This window comes from Conger conger, chromosome 4 (assembly GCF_963514075.1).
Source record: "Conger conger chromosome 4, fConCon1.1, whole genome shotgun sequence".
In the NCBI taxonomy this organism is placed as follows: Eukaryota; Metazoa; Chordata; class Actinopteri; order Anguilliformes; family Congridae; genus Conger; species Conger conger.
The window spans coordinates 45,687,436-45,706,099 of NC_083763.1; the positions used below are offsets into that span (position 1 = coordinate 45,687,436).

Consider the following 18,664-nt stretch of genomic DNA (forward strand, 5'->3'; position numbering starts at 1 on the left):
TAGCGCAAGGTAGAAGCAAATGCCTGCAGGCACTGCGGCCCACAGGACCTGGAGTTCAGTAGCGCTGCCTTACAAACATGTACGAAGCAAATTCTGCGCCAGTGTTCCTATCAAGATATGTTCTATGAGCAATCAAATACTTGGCTTGGGTTTTCATAAAAATAAATAAAATAAATAAATAGACACCATTACGGTTCTTCAGTTCCAAGGACAAAGGGATTTGTAATTTACCCCGGTGCAGTAAGTGTATGCCATGCTGTGCATATTTATTGATTAGAGTCTTGGTTGCCTGCTTATTCACCTGTGTAACAAGGCAGTATTGGGGTTGGTGAAGAATGGAGAATTTCTGTTGTTGCCTTGCCACATGGTGTCAATGTTTCTCTATGCTTTCAAAATGCCCATTCTGCTTATAAAGGAATGTGTGGACTTGCCTGTAACATCTGGCCTCATGGGTTGTTATGAGACACTCCAATCTAATAGCCCCTAAAAAGGTGATAGCGACCATTTTTGGTGACTAATTGAGTCACACAAGCTTACATTACAAACAAAATAAAAATTTGAAAATAGTAGGTTTTTTACTTTTGTCTTAACAAACTCAGTTTATATTTCAGTTTATGTTTTCACTCTTAAAGCTAAGGGCAGGCAAGAGGTCAGCCTAATATCAATCTTCGCTTAGGTCTTCTTAACCACAGAAGAAAAAATATGAGTTGAAATCAGCAGGGTTCTCTTTTTTAAGTGTTCTGTTTATGGGCGTATTTGTTCCTCGCAAATGCACATTTGCTTCAATTTCTTTACCTGTAATTTAGAATAGGTATGATTTCTGAAAAGCGAATGTTGAAAAGTGCTGCATTCAGTGTTTCTGGCTATGATGTTCACTTCACAGTCAAATTAAAGAGTCTTCAAATCATCTCCCCGCTTGTCTGGCTTAGTAGTTAAGGGTGGTTTGCATGTGAATAACAGATTATAAATGTAGGTAAGTAAGAAGGCTTACTTGAATACTGGGGCACTCTTAGTCCTGGAAAAGGTCAGACCAGAAAAGCTTAAAAGCAGTCTGAACATACCCCGTGTCAAAATGTATTCTCACAGACATGCTTGTGACCTTCTGAAGTACCAGGATGCTACTTGGCCTGACAAGGCCTTTGTGAGCACACATGCAGAGGATGTGTCATTTCCAGGTAGCCTACTGAAATGAGTCAGGGTCCCTTTCCGCTGAAAGACTAATTAGTCAGGAGTGACGCAGGAAAGCGTGGTTCCAAGCACGGCGGAATAGCCTACATTTCCCAGAATGTCCTGTAGAAGCCATTCCGACTCAGCACACCTAGACGGACCACAAGCCCACGCAAACAGGCTCGGCTACTCGAGAAAACAAACGTTTCCCTTTTTCTTTTTTCCCCAGACCCTCACCGTCTTTAGTCTTGATTCCCAAAAAGCGGTCGCAAACGCCACTCGAATGTCTTTCTAGTCTAGTATCCTTGTCAGGTAAGTAATGCCACTAATTAACGGCAGTGCTTAACTGCTGTCTCTCCCAGTTCTGAATGACATCAGGGCGCGGTCGGCCTACATGATGAATTGCACTATACTCAGATTCCAGTACTTGCTCATATCATTCTAGACATTGTGTGAATGTTAGATGACTGTTGTGATTCCACCCTAATGTTTCTCAAGGTTTTTGTCTGTCATTGCGGTGTAATAAGTGTTCATCTAGCTGGGGAAAAAGGCAGGTTTTCTGAAAACATCTTTCCTGCATACTGTCTAGACACAGTAATTACTGAGCTACCCTGCACATTATTGAAATGTCTTTTTTCAGGCAAAACTGCTTGTTGCAGATATTTGGAGACGTCCCTCAAGAATCTCCTCTAAGTGCAGTGTTTATTAAGTTGTGATGGAATCAACATGACAAGTGACTCAAATTGAAGGCGAGCAAAGTGCTCTGTAAAGTATCTCAACCTCTTAGCAGTCACTACCAGGAATAACCTCCAATCTCTAGTTCATTACCAGTCCATCTACAGTTCCATGTCATGAACATCGGCAAACTTGTTTTTAATGATTTCTTCTCTTCTCGACAATCCCTATTGCAAGTGGCAATGATGTCACCATTTGATTTATTTAGTCACTAATAACCTGTTCATTAAGCCTTGAACGATACATTCCCTGCAACAACAAAAAGTGTCACCCCTAAATAAGTTGAAGCTACTGCAGTGTTCTGTCGGTTAGAACAACAAAGTGGATACCAGTTGCTGCCAATCTAAAACGAGTATAGTTCACAGTCCTGTTTTATCTGCACGTCTCTGTGTTTGAACCAGCTGCCGTTAATACTCTCTCCAGGACATTTTTTAAAGCATTTCAGCGCAAGCTTGAGAAGCTGTTGATCTGCAGTTTGTCAAAATGTGCGTCCTAAGGTGAATTATGTGACTGTAATGCTGCTGTGTTAATTGTAGAATGAGACTTAACAGTTGCAGAGTTTTGTTCTTCACTAAAAGGAAATATTGTACCTTACAAGAAACTATATTTTGAACAGCAGAGGGGGCTGTTTCCCGTTTCTGCACCTCATACAATTTGTGCTAGACAACCTCATTGTGTTGCCTTGGTTTTTTTTTCCCTCTGTCTGCACTGTAGATAATTGGATTACCGTTGAAAACATACATCCAAGATAAGAAATTGTGTATAAAACAAGAAATACAGGCCCTCAGTCCGTAGAAGAATTCTCAAACCGTACGTATGTCTCAAGGTATTTTGCCACGGACTTGCAGCCCTTGAAAGGTGTGTGAGTTGGAGCGCAGGGGGGTTCAGGGGGAGTGCGGTGTGTGATTCAGTGAACACACCTGTTTTGCCGCGTGGGACTGCTCTGACGGTTCAGTGCCACAGGCGCAATCCTGAGCAGTCCAACCTCCTTCTGCGTACCTCAGCACACATCAAAGCCTCTCAGTCAGGCCCAACTGTATCAAAGCCTACTCGGGTGCAAAAAAATATACTTTTCCTTTAAATGGCAGTAGCCTTGTTATGTGGCCTTTCATTGCTTGAACTGTTGTGCACTCATACACAACATGTTCACTAAGAAACAGTAGAAAAGATACACTTTTTATTTATTATTTTGCTCTTGGTCTACTCAATCTGTGAAATTATCAAAAACATATCTTTGTAACTTGCAAACATTACATGAAGACTTAACCCTCCTATTATGTTTGGGGTCAGTTTGACCCCATTTAGTGTTTGACATCTCTTAAAAATCAGTTAACCTTGTTTCATATTGATACTCTAACATACTGCTATGCTAAATCCTGCACCACCTTTGCATACAAATGTGTTGTGTCTTTTCACACTCTGTAACTGTATAAAATGTAAGAAAATATTTCTTTGCATGGCATGTTTATTTAAACTGTTGGGCTCAATTAGACCCCAAACATAAAAGCGGTCAGAAAATCTCAACATAGTAGGAGGGTTAAAACTGTAGCTGCCGTAGCAGAACTAGTTTTCCAGAGGAATTATTTTTATCTTTGTTTGCTGTACCTGTTTGTCTACATGGTAGCCCATTTCAACAGTTACGGTAACTGTGTGACAACAATTAAACAGTCACCACAAGAAGTTTAGCAGGTTTTCTAAAAGCATTTCAAAGAGCCAACCTAATCTTGTTTTTGTTTTTTAAGGAGGATTGCATTATGAATGCTATGACCTATTTCTGTATGTCTGCTGCTCAGCTGAACCTCTGCAGTAATAAGGAGGGAAAGATGGCATGATTCCATATTTCACTGGAATAGGTCTTAACCAGTGCTTTAGTCTTGTAATAGGATTTTAAATCTAACTATTTTCTCTCCAGTAAAGAATATTAGCTAATTTTAAGTTGTTTGCTTAACAAGTGACATTTGCATACCACATTGGAAAATCTTGAAATGAGTCAAACTCCTCAAAGTCCAACCTCATTTGCAGTAGTAGTAGCAAAAAAGTCTAAATAAGACTAAAATACTTTGAGACTTTTTTTGTTGTGAAAGGGACGTACACTGAGAGAAAAAAACCCATAAAATTTAAATTAAATCTTCTATTTAGATTTACATTCACCAAGCACTTTATTAGGAACAGTCATGTAGATACAGGGGTCAGGGGCTTCAGTTAATGTTCGCATCAGAATGGGAAAAAAAGGGATCTAAGTGACTTTGACCGTGGAATGATTATTGGTGGCAGGCAGGGTGGTTTGAGTATCTCAGAAACGGCTGATCTCCTGGGGTTTTCACACACACTAGTTTCTACAGTTTACAAAGAATGCTGCAAAAAACAAATAGAATCCAGTGAGCAGCAGACAGAAATGCCTTGTTAATGAGAGACGTCAGAGGAGAATGGCCAGACTGGTCAAAGCTGACAGGAAGATGACAGTAATGCAAACAACCACACGTTACAACAGTGGTATGCAGGAGAGCATCTCTGAACACACAACGCATTATAACTCTAAGTGGATAGGCTACAGCAGTAGAAGTCTAAAAAATTAGTCCAATAAATACCTAATAAAGTGCTCACTGAGTATATAATCTTATTTCTTATTATTTTTGTTCTTAATACGACAGAAATATTGCCAATGAGATGTGATAGTTGGACTTATTTTAATAATTGCCAATGAGCTAAAACCGTTTAAAGGAAAAAGTAACTTCAAATAAGCTAGAATTTTCTACTGGAGATGAAAATAATATTTTTAAGTCTCATTAACACTTGTTTTGCAGTGTATGATTCTTACAAGCACTTTGATAATGCTCCTGACCACAAAAAATGGGAACACAACCTGTCTATTTCTCTTCGAAATTCTAGAGTCTCGTCATCGTCCCCCGAGGCTTGGGTGCAGGGTCACGCCCGCGAGGTATATTTCCTCTCCTCTTCCCGATGTGTTCCCGCAACATCACCCCCCCCCCCCCGGTTGGTGCTAGGGGGGAGGGTGGTGTTGGTGGTGACTAGCGGGCAATGTTGAGCAACAGGGAGATTTCTTTTTTTTTTTTATTGCCGCACAGACAAAGAGGGACATGAGCCGTGACCGCAGTAGGAGACTCTCGATATTTATCTGCCGTGTTGACTTACAAATCCTCAGCCCTTTTAGGGACAGAGGGGTGGTAAAGGAATTTCTGTTTTTCAACCCAAGGCATAACTATAAATAGTACAGAGTCTTTCTGACAGAGCTATGTAGGACAAACAAATACCTTGTATTCAGTAGACAAATACCTTGACTCCAGCAGCAAACTTGGTGGCACTTTTATGCATGGGTGTATTTCTGTTCCACACCACAGATGACACTGTCAAGCGCTGTGACAGTACACAAAAATGATTCAGATTTACTGGTTCATTTTCCTCCTCTCTATCTTTCTGTCTCTGTCTCTGAGAGTGAAAGTCCTGAGCTCCAGTCCCATAAATGCTGTTGGAGCTTCCAAGGTGTGTTTAAAACCATGCTCTGGCCTGCCTGTCTGGGCCGGTTCCTTTGCTGTGATAGCTTACGCTTGGAATTTTTGTGGGTTTTAATACAATGGGAATCGCTCTGCGCTCTGACAAAAGTGTATACAGTCCCCTCCTACCTCGCTCTCTTTTTTTTGGGGGGGGGGGGGGGGGGGGGCAGATCAGTTCTGCAAACTGGAGCTATCCCACGGTTAGTTTTTTGTGTCCCGGTGGTGCTTTTTCTGTCCTTTCCTTGGCATGACTCTTGCTTTGGTGGGCGCACACAAATGTTCGGGGGCCATTGTCACATTGAAAGCATTTGTGTAAACATCGATGGCAAGAATTGCATTATAAACACAGCCCTTCCCTGGGTGGGGGAGTGATATATAGATGAGCTGCTATTTCGTAGCCCAAGGTGTTGTATTCATTTTGAAAAGGGAATGCTGTTGTTCACGACGTGCTGAAGAGGCAGCAATCATGCACTCAGTGGTTTGACAAAGACAGAGGACTAAGACCTGATCTCTCCGCTGTTGGGAATTGCTTCAATTCCAACGTCTTACAGTGTCAGTTTGAGGATTTTGAGCAACAAATATAACTATGTTCGTGGTAGGACACTGAAACACAGACCTGAGAAAGTAAAATAAAAATTAAAAAGTTACATTAATTTTGTCAGCACTATGTCATGTATGGCAGTCCTAATGGTTTGATTTTTACCACCGCCGTGGCAAAGTGTATTGCTTGATTACTGTGGATAGATTGAGTATTTTGTCCACGATATAAGTGCATATTCCTAATGAGAGATAAACATTATATGGAATGTCACCATTTGCACTAAAATTCTATGGTTTTTATCTTTATCTGCATACTATTTTCACTGATTGCATTTTCAAAGAACTCCTTGCACAGCAAATCTAGGCCTAACCACTGTTTTTAGTTTGAGTGTTCAGTCATAAGTTTCCATAAACATTTTGTAATATCTGTATTCTTACAGCTGCCAATTCACACTCAGTGTTGGCTCATGGTGCACATTGATGCCAAAAATGTTTTCTTACGGGAAATGATAAACATGGCAAGTGATGCTAAAAGATAAGAATGAACCATGAATATGTGGAAAATTACTTTGCCCGCCAATGGTATTGTTTTCTTTTGATTTGTTCCTGTTCTCAAGTAACTTATTGCAGAGTTCCAGTGAACTAGTTGCTTTGGTATTATCTGGCCTGAAATGACAAGTGACAATTGAATTACAATTTTTGTATGTTAACAGCTGGTCAGCTGTATGATCATTCCACTCAGTAGCATTCCCCAGTGAACTGAATAATGCCCAGAGCTGAAAGATCATTCTCCCGCAGACACGGTTAAGTGTCTGTTCTGCTTGACAATCCATCTTCTCATGCCTTCACGGCAAGATAAACTGAGCTGCGCTCACATATTTTACACATGATGGCAAAGTCACATATCCACTTACATACCTCTCGCAATACCTGGAGAAAACAAATCTCATTCTGACTTTATTGTTCTTACTCACCATTTTACGCAATATGAGCCCCAAATCATAAGAAGGTCATAGGGATCGCATGGTCACGGAGATGGTCATAGAGATCACATGGACTTGCCCAACCTGAAGCTGTCATATCCTGCTGAAGCCAAAAAGATAAGTCAGTATCAAGTATTTTAGTCTTGTATGTAGACTTTTACTTTTACTAAATTGGCAAAAATTGTTGCCAGTGAGGTGAGTCGTTTTGACTAATTTCAAGATTTGCCAATGGGGTATGGAAATGCAAACCAACGGTTAATTGCAAAAACAGCATGGAAAGGTTACAGTTTGATAAGTAGTACATAAGAGAGCCTGCATAGTTCTTGAAAAAGGTCTTGTGGACAGATGAGGCAAAGATTGACTTGTATCAAAGTGATTGCAAAAGAAAAGTGTGGAGGCTAAAAGGAATTGCCCAAGAACCAAACCACCCCCCTCATCTGTGAAACATGGTGGGGGTGTTATAGTTTGGGCTTGTATGGCTACCACTGGTGCTGGCACTTGCCTTCATTGATGATGTAATTGCTGATAGCAGCAGCAGAATTAATTCTGCTCAGGTTCAGTCAAATGCCTCCAAATTAGATGTTACTTCATCCTGCTGCAGTGATCCCAAACATAAACCAATGCTCTCTTTCTTCTTAATGATTTTCCAAACACTTTGTTTTGGGAAGCTTTTTCTTTGGTCTGTATGTCTAACAGTTTTTTTTTCTTATTTCCCAGTTTCAGAATAGCTTAATTGACTGGCACAACATGAATTGTTGACAAACACCGAAGGAAACTTACTCCAAAGGCAATCAAAAGCCTAGAATCAAGACAAGATACTGAAAGATTTCTTATGTACCTTCATTAAGTAAGCAATTGAAATGTGCTGGAGTGCTGCCCCAAAATAACAGAAATTGTACCACTGTCCAAATATTTACAGACTCAACTGTACCGTGAATGTTTATGCATGCGTGTGTGAACTCAAGCCTTTGGAATTTTCATTTTTACATTTTCAATTCACCTTACCTTTTCAGAAATTGGAGGGGCTCATTAGTGAATCCAGTTTATAAACAAGCTCATGGGAAGGACTGATCTCAACAAATTGACCTTATAAACTCAAGTCATGTGTATGGCAAATATAAACAAAAGCAAAAACATTTTTCCCAGCAGCCTCTCTACCTATGTCACAGAGAGTGCCATTAAAGCATTAAAATATAGTATACTTTTAAAAGTTATAATAAGCTATCCACCCACAGGTGCACTGTAGAAAGGCACACAGTGTTACTGTCAGACATCCATGCCTTGCCAACAGGGTTCAAATCTGCACAGTGAGCGCTAAACCCTGATTGATGGACATACTGAAAATAGTGCATTGTGTAAGATTTCTATGTAATGGAAGGGTGCCAATGTAATTTCAGTTAGTTGAATGCAAGGGGGCTTAAAAGCTCTCTGTTCCTGCCAGGCATAAAGTCTACTGAGGTTTCAGCAAATTGTAAAAAAAAACGATGTGCCCAGGGGGCCTTATTCATTCTACTGATCTAAGATAGCAAAATAAAGGAAACAGAGTATGCTGGGCATACTGGAGTTTGCCTTTGACCGCAGTAAACACAAGCCTGCATGTAAAGTATGCATATTAAAGCATAGGATCTGACATGCTGGTGAATTAAGAGTTTGGTGTATCTATAGATGCTCTATAGGTATAGGTCAAGGTGTCCATTTACTAGCAGATGCAGATTAATGGCATTACATAATTATATATTGTCTTGATTTCACGCTATGCATAAACAGCACAGCAGTCTGCAAACATAGCCCATGAATCAAGTTTTTGTCCCCTTTTTACGCTTCTAATCCAAGCTCAATTTCTTTTTTCTGACATTTCCTGGCCCCCCAGTGATTAAAAATGAAAGGTCTATTGAAAGCATGAAGGCTATATATCATGTAAGACTGGCATTCACTCAGTTTGAGCAGTGCAAACACATTTTTCACACACACTTCTGTTCTGTTCCTGTTGGATTAGCTTTGCTTTCCCTTTTGTCCCATGCACACGTATTTTCATCTTGGTGGTGTACGGACTATCCAACTTCTTTCTGCCAATTTTATGTTTGTGAATCTGTGACCAATGCACCCTGCAAAATGCCCACCCAGCAGTCACCCAGCTGTTTCTGTTTCACAATAAAAATCTGCCAGCTTAGTATAGCTGCCATAACCATGCCACCAAAGGCTGTGTTGTGCAGGGACTTCGATTCAGTCGGGTTATAGAATGTAAAAGAAAAAAGATCTTAAATTTTTTTCGTCAATGGTCTACATATTTATACGTCTCAAACTCCAGTATGTTCTCAAGTTCCAGTCCATTCCAAAGCTCCAGTTCCTTCTCAAGCTCTGTTCCGTTCTCAAGCTCCAGTCCCAGCCCAAGTTCCAGCCCCTTCTCAAGCTCCAGTCCAGTTCCAAGTGCCAATCCAGGCTCTAGCCCTCATCCATCCCGGGTTTTTGAGTGTGCCCCCCAGTATGCACATTTCAGGGATGTATTCAGCAAAAGACGGGCCTCCACATTGGCCATATGATTGTGCCATTGAGCTCCTGCCTGGCACCTGCCTGCCTGGAGGACGTCTCTTCTCTCTCTCTGCCCTTGAGCCCACGGCTATGGAGACATACATCCAGGACGCGCTGGCCTCAGGTTTCATCTGCCCTTCTACCTTCCTCGCTGGTGTGGGCTTCTTTGTGAGCAAGAGAGATGGAAGTCTGCATCCCTGTATCGACTACCATTGTTGAAACAAGATGACTGTAAAGAACTGCTACCCTCTCCCACTCATAGTCCCACAGCTTTCAAGCAACTCCAGGGGGCCACTATCTTTACCTGCACAATGCGTACAATGTCGTCCGGATCTGTGAGGGGGATGAGTGGAGGACCTTCTTTAACACAGAGCTCATGGTGCAGCAAATCTTTCAGGTGTTCAGTCGTTGTGTTGGACCGCGGACTTGCCTCCCGCTTCTGGAAGGCTTTTCACTAGCTTCTTGGAGCCTCTGTCAGCCTATGCTCCAGATTCTGTCCCTAGTCCAATGGTCAGACAGAGGTAGTCAACCAGGACCCGGAGACAAAACTGAGGCTCCTGGATTCCCCGTGGGTCTGCATTGCCTGGGACACTGAGAGGGTTATGGCCTGGAGGAAAGTTCCTGGGTCCCGGCCCGGGACATCCTGGACCCCTCCCTGGTTCGGGACCCCATCTAATGTGTCCTGGGGGAACGCCGGGTGTCATTCCTAGGGTGTGTGGGGGGGAGGGTATATTCTGTCCATCCGGGACCTTCTAGAACTGTCCACCAGACAACGCCATTATTGTGTTTCTGTGTTCCTTCTTGCCTTGTGATTATTAGCTTCATTCATTGAATTTTTTTTTACCTTTTGTCTCGTATATCTAGCCATCTTCTTTAATTTTCTAGTTGTCCAGCCTTGAGTTTCTTTTGACTCCTGTCTCAAGCTCTCGTGTGATTGTCTAAGTGTTGCAGTTTACCTGTTATCCAGGTTAATGATGTTTGTTTGTGTAACTGCCTCTTATCTTTTGGAGTCACATCTCCAGTTTCATTTTTTGCCCCGCCTGCCTTTGTGTTTACTTATTGTTTTCTGTGTGAAGTTTCACTTCTTTTAGCCACCCCATCTCTGCCTCCGCCTTGTTCTCAGCACTTGGGTCCACACCTCAGCTCTGTCGCCTCACACTCAACATGCCAATGTTGCATTTCTCCTAAACAAGGGTTCCGTCGCATGACTGTGTTCATTTTTGGACAAAATTAACTCGGGGGCGAGAGGAAACGATGCCAAAGCCGTGAGTGGATGAAGGCTCCACTGTCGAAGGTTTAGGAAATGGTCCTAATCCAGCAACAAAAGGTTTACAATTTCTACTGAAGGATATAAAAATGAATAAATCCCATTGAGCCAAACAAGCTGAATATCAAGCAATGCCTTAACATGTTGTCAATAGATGCTGTAAAAGACATTTCCTGGTTATGCTGTAGTTACATAAAGCTTTTTTACATTTTTTATGGAGAATGTTATTTGTGTGCTGCTACGACTCGGCACACTGCAAAAAAGTTTGTCTTAACAAGTAACTTGACTTTAATCTCTTTTTTTTCTCTAAAATAGAAAATATTTGCTCGTTTTAAATTGCCGTTTGCTTGACAAGAGAAATGTTATTTCCCCATTGTAAAACTATCTCATCTTATTGCCAATATGTCTTATTTTTTTAGAAACATTAGAAATAAGAATTGAAGTCTAAATATAAGACTAAAATACTTGATGAAATTGAATTTTTTGTAGTTTTTGCAGTGCACAACTTTATATTCTGCTTAGTCCGGGGCTGCCCAACCCTGTTCTTTCAATCCAACCCTTAAAAAGCAAACCTCATTCAACAGCTAGCAATCTCGTTGAGCTGCTAAATAGAAGAATCAGGTGTGTCATATTAATTATGAGACTGAATTGGCCAGCTCACATGGAGCGGCATAATTGGCTCGCCACTCCCAGGGTGGGGGGAGGACTGAGGACGGGGGTTTGTGAAATCGCTGCAGACAACAGCACCCCGGGTTGCGGGTGGGACGATGCAGCTTGGGGAAGGCATGTCGTTCTCAGGATCACCAGATCCACCCGGGCCCCAGTGTAGCCAGTATATCCCTAGCTAACACACGGGCAATTATGGAATCGATAGGGTACAATTGGCTACCAAACTGAGAGAAAAACAGGGAAAATCATAAAATCTTTGTAAAGAATTATGAGACCAGAATAAAACGGCCAAAACCTTATGCTTACCAAAATCAACTGTTTGGAACATAATTCAGAAGAACGAGAGCAATTGTGAGCTTACGAATCGCAAAGGGACTGGCAAGCCAAGGAAGATGTCCACAGCTGATGACCGAAGTATTCTCTCCAAAATCCCCAAAAACCTGTCTGACAGATTGGGAGTCCAGTGTGGATTTGTCAATGATTGTCCGCAGAAGGCTTCATGAACAGAAATACAGAGGCTACTCTGCAAGATGCAAACCACTGCTCAGCCACAAATGGCCAGGTTACATTTTACCAAGAAGTACTTAAAAGAGCAACCACAGTTATGGAAAAAGGTCCTATGTGCTTTGCAGTGATTGCAAGAGCTAAGCATGGAGAAGAGAAGGAATACAAATCCAAAGCAAACCACCTCATCTGTGTAACACTGTAGTAGGGGTGTTATGGCCTGGGCATGTATGGCTGCCTAGGGTACTGGCTCACTTATCTTCATTAATGATATAATTGTTGATGGTAGTAGCAACATGAATTTTGAAGTGTAAAGACACATCCTATCTGCTCAATTTGAAGCAAATGCCTCAAAACGCATTGGTCGGCTGTTCTTTCTACAGCAAGACAATGATCCCAAACATACTGCTAATGCAACAAAGGAGTTGTTCAAGGCAAAAAAATGGTCAATTCTTGAGAGGCCAATCACCTTATCTGAACCCAGTTCAGCATGCCTTTCATATGCTGAGGAGAACTTAAGTGGACTAGCCCCCTAAACAAGCATGAGCTAAAGATGGCTGCAATACAAGCCTGGGACAGCATCTCCAGAGAAGGCACCCAGCAAATGGTGAAGTCCATGAATCGCAGACTTCAAGCAATCATTCATTTAAATTACATTGCTGTGTCCCAAACATTATGGTGCCCTGAAATGGGAGGACAATGTATAAACACTGCTGTAATTTCTACATGGTAAAACAAAAATATAACAAAACTGCCAATGTGCAATTTAACCACTTGTGATTTTTGTATGACAAATTTATTACAAAAGTACAGTAGCAAAGAAATAAATGATGGGTCTTTGTCTGAAACATCATGGAGGGCACTGTACTTCTTACTTCTTTCCAACTTAATGATTTTATCTGCAAGCTGCATCTTTAGGGTACTTGGTTGGTTTTTATTTTTATTTAAGGGTTTTATACATTCCCTTCTTGAGCCTGGAAGGCTGCATTTGGTGTAAAATGGCTGCAATTTCATATGAAACATTATGGCAACTATTGTGCAGTAAATTCAGGTCACATTTCATTAATGAAATAGCGTGGCTAGTGGAAAGAAGGCAACAGCAATGTCACATTGATCACCTCCCAATGCATGTCTTTCAAGTCATAGATATCACATATGGTATGTTGATTTGTGTGTTTCACTAAATGAAACCTAGAAAATATTTATTTTTATTTGATTATGTCCCCTTTTATATATAGTGACATATGCAATTATTATGATCTCAATATAAAATTCAGTTGTGAAGTGCCTTGTATGATAAAAACTAGTGAATACCTGAATTACATATTCCAGTTCAATAACATATGTATTTAATATTTTTGGTATACTCCATATGTTTCTTATTTTCAAATTTTGCACATGAGCATATATAAAAGAGGCCCTAATCATGTAAAAATAAATGTGTTCTATATGTGTGTAATTTATTAAAACATACTCATGAACATATATGACTTTTACGAACCTTTTGCATATTGGGGAGCATTGATGGTCTGCTGAATCCTTGGACTCTACAGGAGAGAGGGAGAAGGACTGCGGATTTACTGGGACAGGCAGAGAGAGCCGAACCTGACCTCTCGCTGGAACCCCTTTGCCCTGGACTACCCCTACTTCACATTCACCCACCACCCCGTCAGATCCGTCGACGACAAGTTTTCTCCCCTGTGTGAGGTCAGTACTGAGAACGTGAGCAGAATGACGGCTACTTCAGCTCATCACCGTGTTTCTGTTCAGAAGCCCAGTGCTGTGGGTATTGCCAATGCTCGTTTTATTAATGTGAGAGATTTAAGGCCATTTTCATGTAAAGGGTGTTTTCATTTTCTCTATATAAACACACTCACTGAGCACTTAGGTATTAGGTATTTATTAGATTGATTTTTTTTTTTTACCTTTTGGTCTCCTGCTACTGTAGCCTATCCATTTAGAGGCTTGGATGTTCTGAAATTCTCTTCTGCATACCACTGTTGTAATGTGTGGTTATTTACATTGCTGTTACCTTCCTGTCACCTTTGACAAATGTGGCTCTTCTCCTCTGACCTCTGTCATTAATAACGTATTTTTGCCCCCAGAGCTGCTGCTCACTAGATGTTTTTTTTCGCTCCATTCTCTGCCAACTCTATAGATTGTTGTGTGTAAAATCACAGGAGATCAGCAGTCACTTAGATCACATTTCTTCCCAATTCTGACATTTGGTCTGAACAACAGCTGAACCTCTTGACCACGTCTGCATGCTTTTATGCATTTAGTTACTGCCACATGACTGGCTGATTAAATATGGGCATTAACTAGCTGGTGTATAGGTCTACCTATTCAAGTGCTCACTGAGTGTATATATCTCTCTCTCTCACTCACTCACACATTCAAAACTAGTATACATAATGTATAACAGTAATTGCTTCCCAGTGGCACAATTAGCAATGCTGAAGTTGTTGTGACTTGTAATTATTTATGACCAATCTCTGATCACATGATGTATATGAGAATTTGTGGCAATCACATGCCAACTGTCTACATTGGGAGAGGTTGATGTACATGACTTTACCTCCACTGATCAACACATTGCCAGCACCGTACACAAAATACCAAAAGACTCTTGCCAGAACATGTAGCATGTGAAGGAATTGTACGCAGCATTTGAGATATACTGATAATTACATTAAGCCAAAAAAGCTGTGTAATGTGACATCTCACAATATTAAAAACAACTAGATGGATGTGATTCATATTTTTGAAGTAACTCAATCATTTTTAACAAAAGAAAATAAATGCAATAGATTTTATGAAATAATAGTCAACTCAGAGGTAAATAATGGAGAGATCAAATAACTTTTTCTTTTCATTTCTTTCTTTATATGATAATGTGATTTGGTTTTGTAGTTTCCGTGCTCATCAGTAAGAATGGAAGTGTTGTGCTCCTTATTTCAGCTTTCACCTTTCTCAGTGGTTGGGTACTAGAACATAAAATGGTGGTGGAACAGAAGATGCACTGAAATTCCTTCATCCTGGTCTAATTCAAAGGAACTATAGCAGGTTCCCCAGTTAGCCAGCATACATTTTCACGGGCATCATCAGGACGACTTGCAGCCAGCCTGCAAGTTCTTTCCACTCATCCACCTGCTGCCCTGCGCACATTCACAAACAGCACTGAATACACCATCCCTCCATGTCCTACCAGCCATATGTATTGTGCGGTCACATTGTCGTATGTTGACTGTCTGCTTGGCTGTGGGCCAACTGTAAATCAGAGTTTCCACTTTGTTTCTGACATTAATGTAGAAAAAGAGGTAGAGAACTTTTTTCTCTTTACCCACACACATAAAATAATTCCTCAATTATTTTGAAGTGGCTTATTAGAACACCTACTGTTTGTGTGTGTGTGTGTGTGTGTGTGTGTGTGTTAATTTGCATGCAGTGTTGGTGGATAGTGATTGACAGGTGAGGGGGAAGGGCAGGATGACAATTGCGGTGGTCCATTAGGACCCTCTGTAGCCTGTTGTGGCATGGTGTTCATCATCTGTGAGTCAATTTCAGTCATCCAAAAACCTGCTTCCCAAAGGGCGTATCTAAGGCAGAGTATGTCATCTCAGCTATCAGTGCGTGAGATGAGCTGAAGGCACCTCTCAGTAGGTGAGAGGTGAGGTGAAACGCATCTACTCTTTAATAGGGTGACATCAGAAGAGAGTGCTTATTTCATGCAATCCTAATGGGGTTGTTGGAACCAGGACTATCTGAGCTGTGATTTTTCTTTTTTTTATGATGAGTCAGTTGCAAAACAAACATAACATTTAAACTTGGATCCCAAACAGTAATTTTGATTAAACAAAACTAAATCAGTGGAAAACATATGAGCCAAGCCCACCTGCACTCTACTGTGAAATGTTTATGAGGCAGTTTAATGACCTTTTGGCAGCTTCATCGTGTGCCGCTGCTCTTAAATGCTTGGCATGGATAATTTGACTTGATGGCAGTTCAACGCAAAAGCAGTTAGCACAAGATCGCGAAATGGCGATAGCCCACTCTGTTTTAAAGCTCTCATTGAAATTGAAGTGTCAGTTCACTGGAATGTGCTGGAATCTTGGGTTGAGCTGAGATTCCTGAGCATGCTCAGATCTTAAGCAGCCCGAAATGTCTCAATGGGTCATATGCCACGAGAGAATCCTCCCCGATCATGAAAGCAGTCATTTGGGAGCACCAAAATGGTGTCTCGCTAGGTCTGTGCTATTGTGTGCATTCCATGCATGCTGGGAGGTGAAGATGGGGGAAACACACTGACGAGTGTTTGCATTGAGAGAGTGTCTCGCCCTTTCCCCTCAGCTCGGCAACTTCCGGGAGCAGCTGACCCAGGCAGCCCAGGCCGCCCACAAGAGGGAACCCATTCCGGGGAAGGCCAACGGGGTCGTGGTTCTGGATCAGCCCATCCTCATCGAGGCCTACGTCGGTCTGATGTCCTTCATCGGAAACCAAAACAAGCTGGGTTACAGCCTGGCCCGAGGCAACATCGGTTTCTAAAGCCTACCTTGCACTACTTTCAGCATACTTTACTGATTGAGCAATGTTTCTGATATCACCATGTAAGGATTACCCAATTTACCATCTTCATTGTACCTACTTACTTCCTGTAGTTTGCTTATGTAGTACTGTACCAAAGGGTTTGTGCAATATGTACAATATCTTTAATTGACAGTTGCCATCGTTCTCATGCCTGCTTTGCTGGGCTAACTTTTTTACGGTTTCTACTCACTCTTGTTTTCTTTATATAACAGCAGGAGATGAAGGTGCAATTTGCCGTATATGAAGCCTAAACTACAACATGAAACAAAATGGCTACATATTGCCTACTAGCCCTGAAAGGTCTCTACTATGCAGTGCTGTAAAACACCTCACACCTACTGCTCGCCGTAACATCACCTCACAGTGGGGGGCACTGGGTGCTGACAGTGTGTGCTTTGAGGTAGTATATGTTAGTCTGCTTGTTCTAAATAGTTTCTGCTAGCTCTGCCAATCATATCCGGGAGAAATGTTTCACTCCTGGCTGCCAATCTGAAGGTGTACTTAAATGCACCTTCTATGCACTTAAATGTTGTGTTTGGAGATGTATTTACATGAATATGTATAGTATGTTTAAAATGTAGTTGTGGTTCTTGCCATTTTGTTATACTGTAGAACCTTAGAGATCTGGACCTCAGAGAACCGAACAGTCTGCCGTACCAGGTATGGAATTGGAAATGACGACTGCAAAGCACCATGATTTGAGAAAAACTTTAAATGAAATATAAATTGTGTATAAAGTGAGTGAACTTAAATGCTGTTGGCCTATAAGGAGAGTAGGCTACTGCTTTTGACATAAAAAGGATCAAGACAAAATGGAATAGATGGAAACGAGTAGCAGGAAAATAATTGAATATCCTAAAGACTGTAATGCGCTGGAATCTGAGGGTGGAGCTGAGATTTCTGAGCGTGCTCAAGCAGCCACAAATAGAACAGAGCAGTGGTCCTCCCTCCTGGTCCTGGAGAGCTGCAGGACGGGCTAGTGAGTGAGGACCACTGAGATAAAGGATTGATCTAAGCTCTGATTCAGAACCGGCTCATCACCTCCACCCCACCAGGGTCCTTATGCTCACCTGTAGAACAGGAATGCTTCACACGTTCGGGGCCATATGCTACATTGGCGATGGCCAATGCAAGCGTTGACTTTCACTTACTTTTGGTGTTTGGCAGACACTCTTATCCAGAGCGACGTATAACAAAGTGCATACCCATAACCAGGGATAAGTGCGCTGAAAGACCCTAGAGGGAAGTACATTTTCAACTGCTACCAGTACAACCAAGATAAGGACCAGGGCCAATTAGAATTTTATAACAAACAAACAAACAAACAAACAAACAAAACGCAAAAGTATGACCAAACCCCTTAACTAGCCCAACACTGCTTACCTAGCCAAACTAAAAATACTGATATACAAAAAAGTAAATCACAGAAAGACAACAATTAAGGTTTACAGGGAGGAGTGACAGCAATGAAAGATGGGATATTGTCGGGGCTACATCACACAGTGTATGGTAACAAACGTAAAAGACAGCCCATGTCACACAGTGTATACCCATCTTAAACTGAACAGAAATACATTTTGTGAAATTGATGTATTTCATCATAACTTTCATATTTCCGAGTGCCAAACAACCGTCATTCCCGTACTGTTCGGTTCTCTGAGGTTCTATTTTAATGCAAGTTAATATTATTATTTCTTGATATCTTGGCAGAAAATCAAAACAACTGATTGGATTAGAAATGTGTAACTTGAGGATTTCTTTAGTAACAGTTATACCATTGATTTTATAATGTTTAATGATGTTTTAATAACTTTAAATTGCTGTATATGAATATTTTAAATTGCCAATATAGTGCTTTGAAGAAGCAAGCATGTCATAAGTATCGACAAAATAAATGTTTTTTTCCTTAGTGACTGTAGTTTAAGCACACTCCACACAACAGGAATAAACTTTTCTGTCATTTCCCACTTTCATAGACCTCAGAGTGCTTCCTTGCTCTATAATTTTCTTCATAATTGAGTACTACAAATACATTTTCTTTGACATTCTTGTGCGGGGTGCAGACTCACCTTGAAGTACTATATTTTAGCTTCCTTTCCAAATGAATTTTGAAGAAGATGAAGGGGAATATCTTTCAGAAATTACTTATATAATTGGGACTGTTTTTTTTC

General features: G+C 41.1%; 1 protein-coding gene across 1 annotated transcript in view; it reads left to right on the top strand.

Moving 5' to 3' along the window:
* The window catches only part of tprg1 (tumor protein p63 regulated 1), a 31,186-nt gene extending 12,722 nt beyond the window's left edge, over positions 1 to 18,464 (top strand). The window contains exons 5-6 of the mRNA XM_061237241.1: positions 13,460 to 13,613; positions 16,257 to 18,464. Of these exons, the coding sequence (XP_061093225.1) occupies positions 13,460 to 13,613; positions 16,257 to 16,451 (349 nt within the window). The 3' untranslated portion in view covers positions 16,452 to 18,464. The remainder of the gene's footprint in view (positions 1 to 13,459; positions 13,614 to 16,256) is intronic.
* The last annotated feature ends 200 nt before the right edge of the window (positions 18,465 to 18,664 follow it).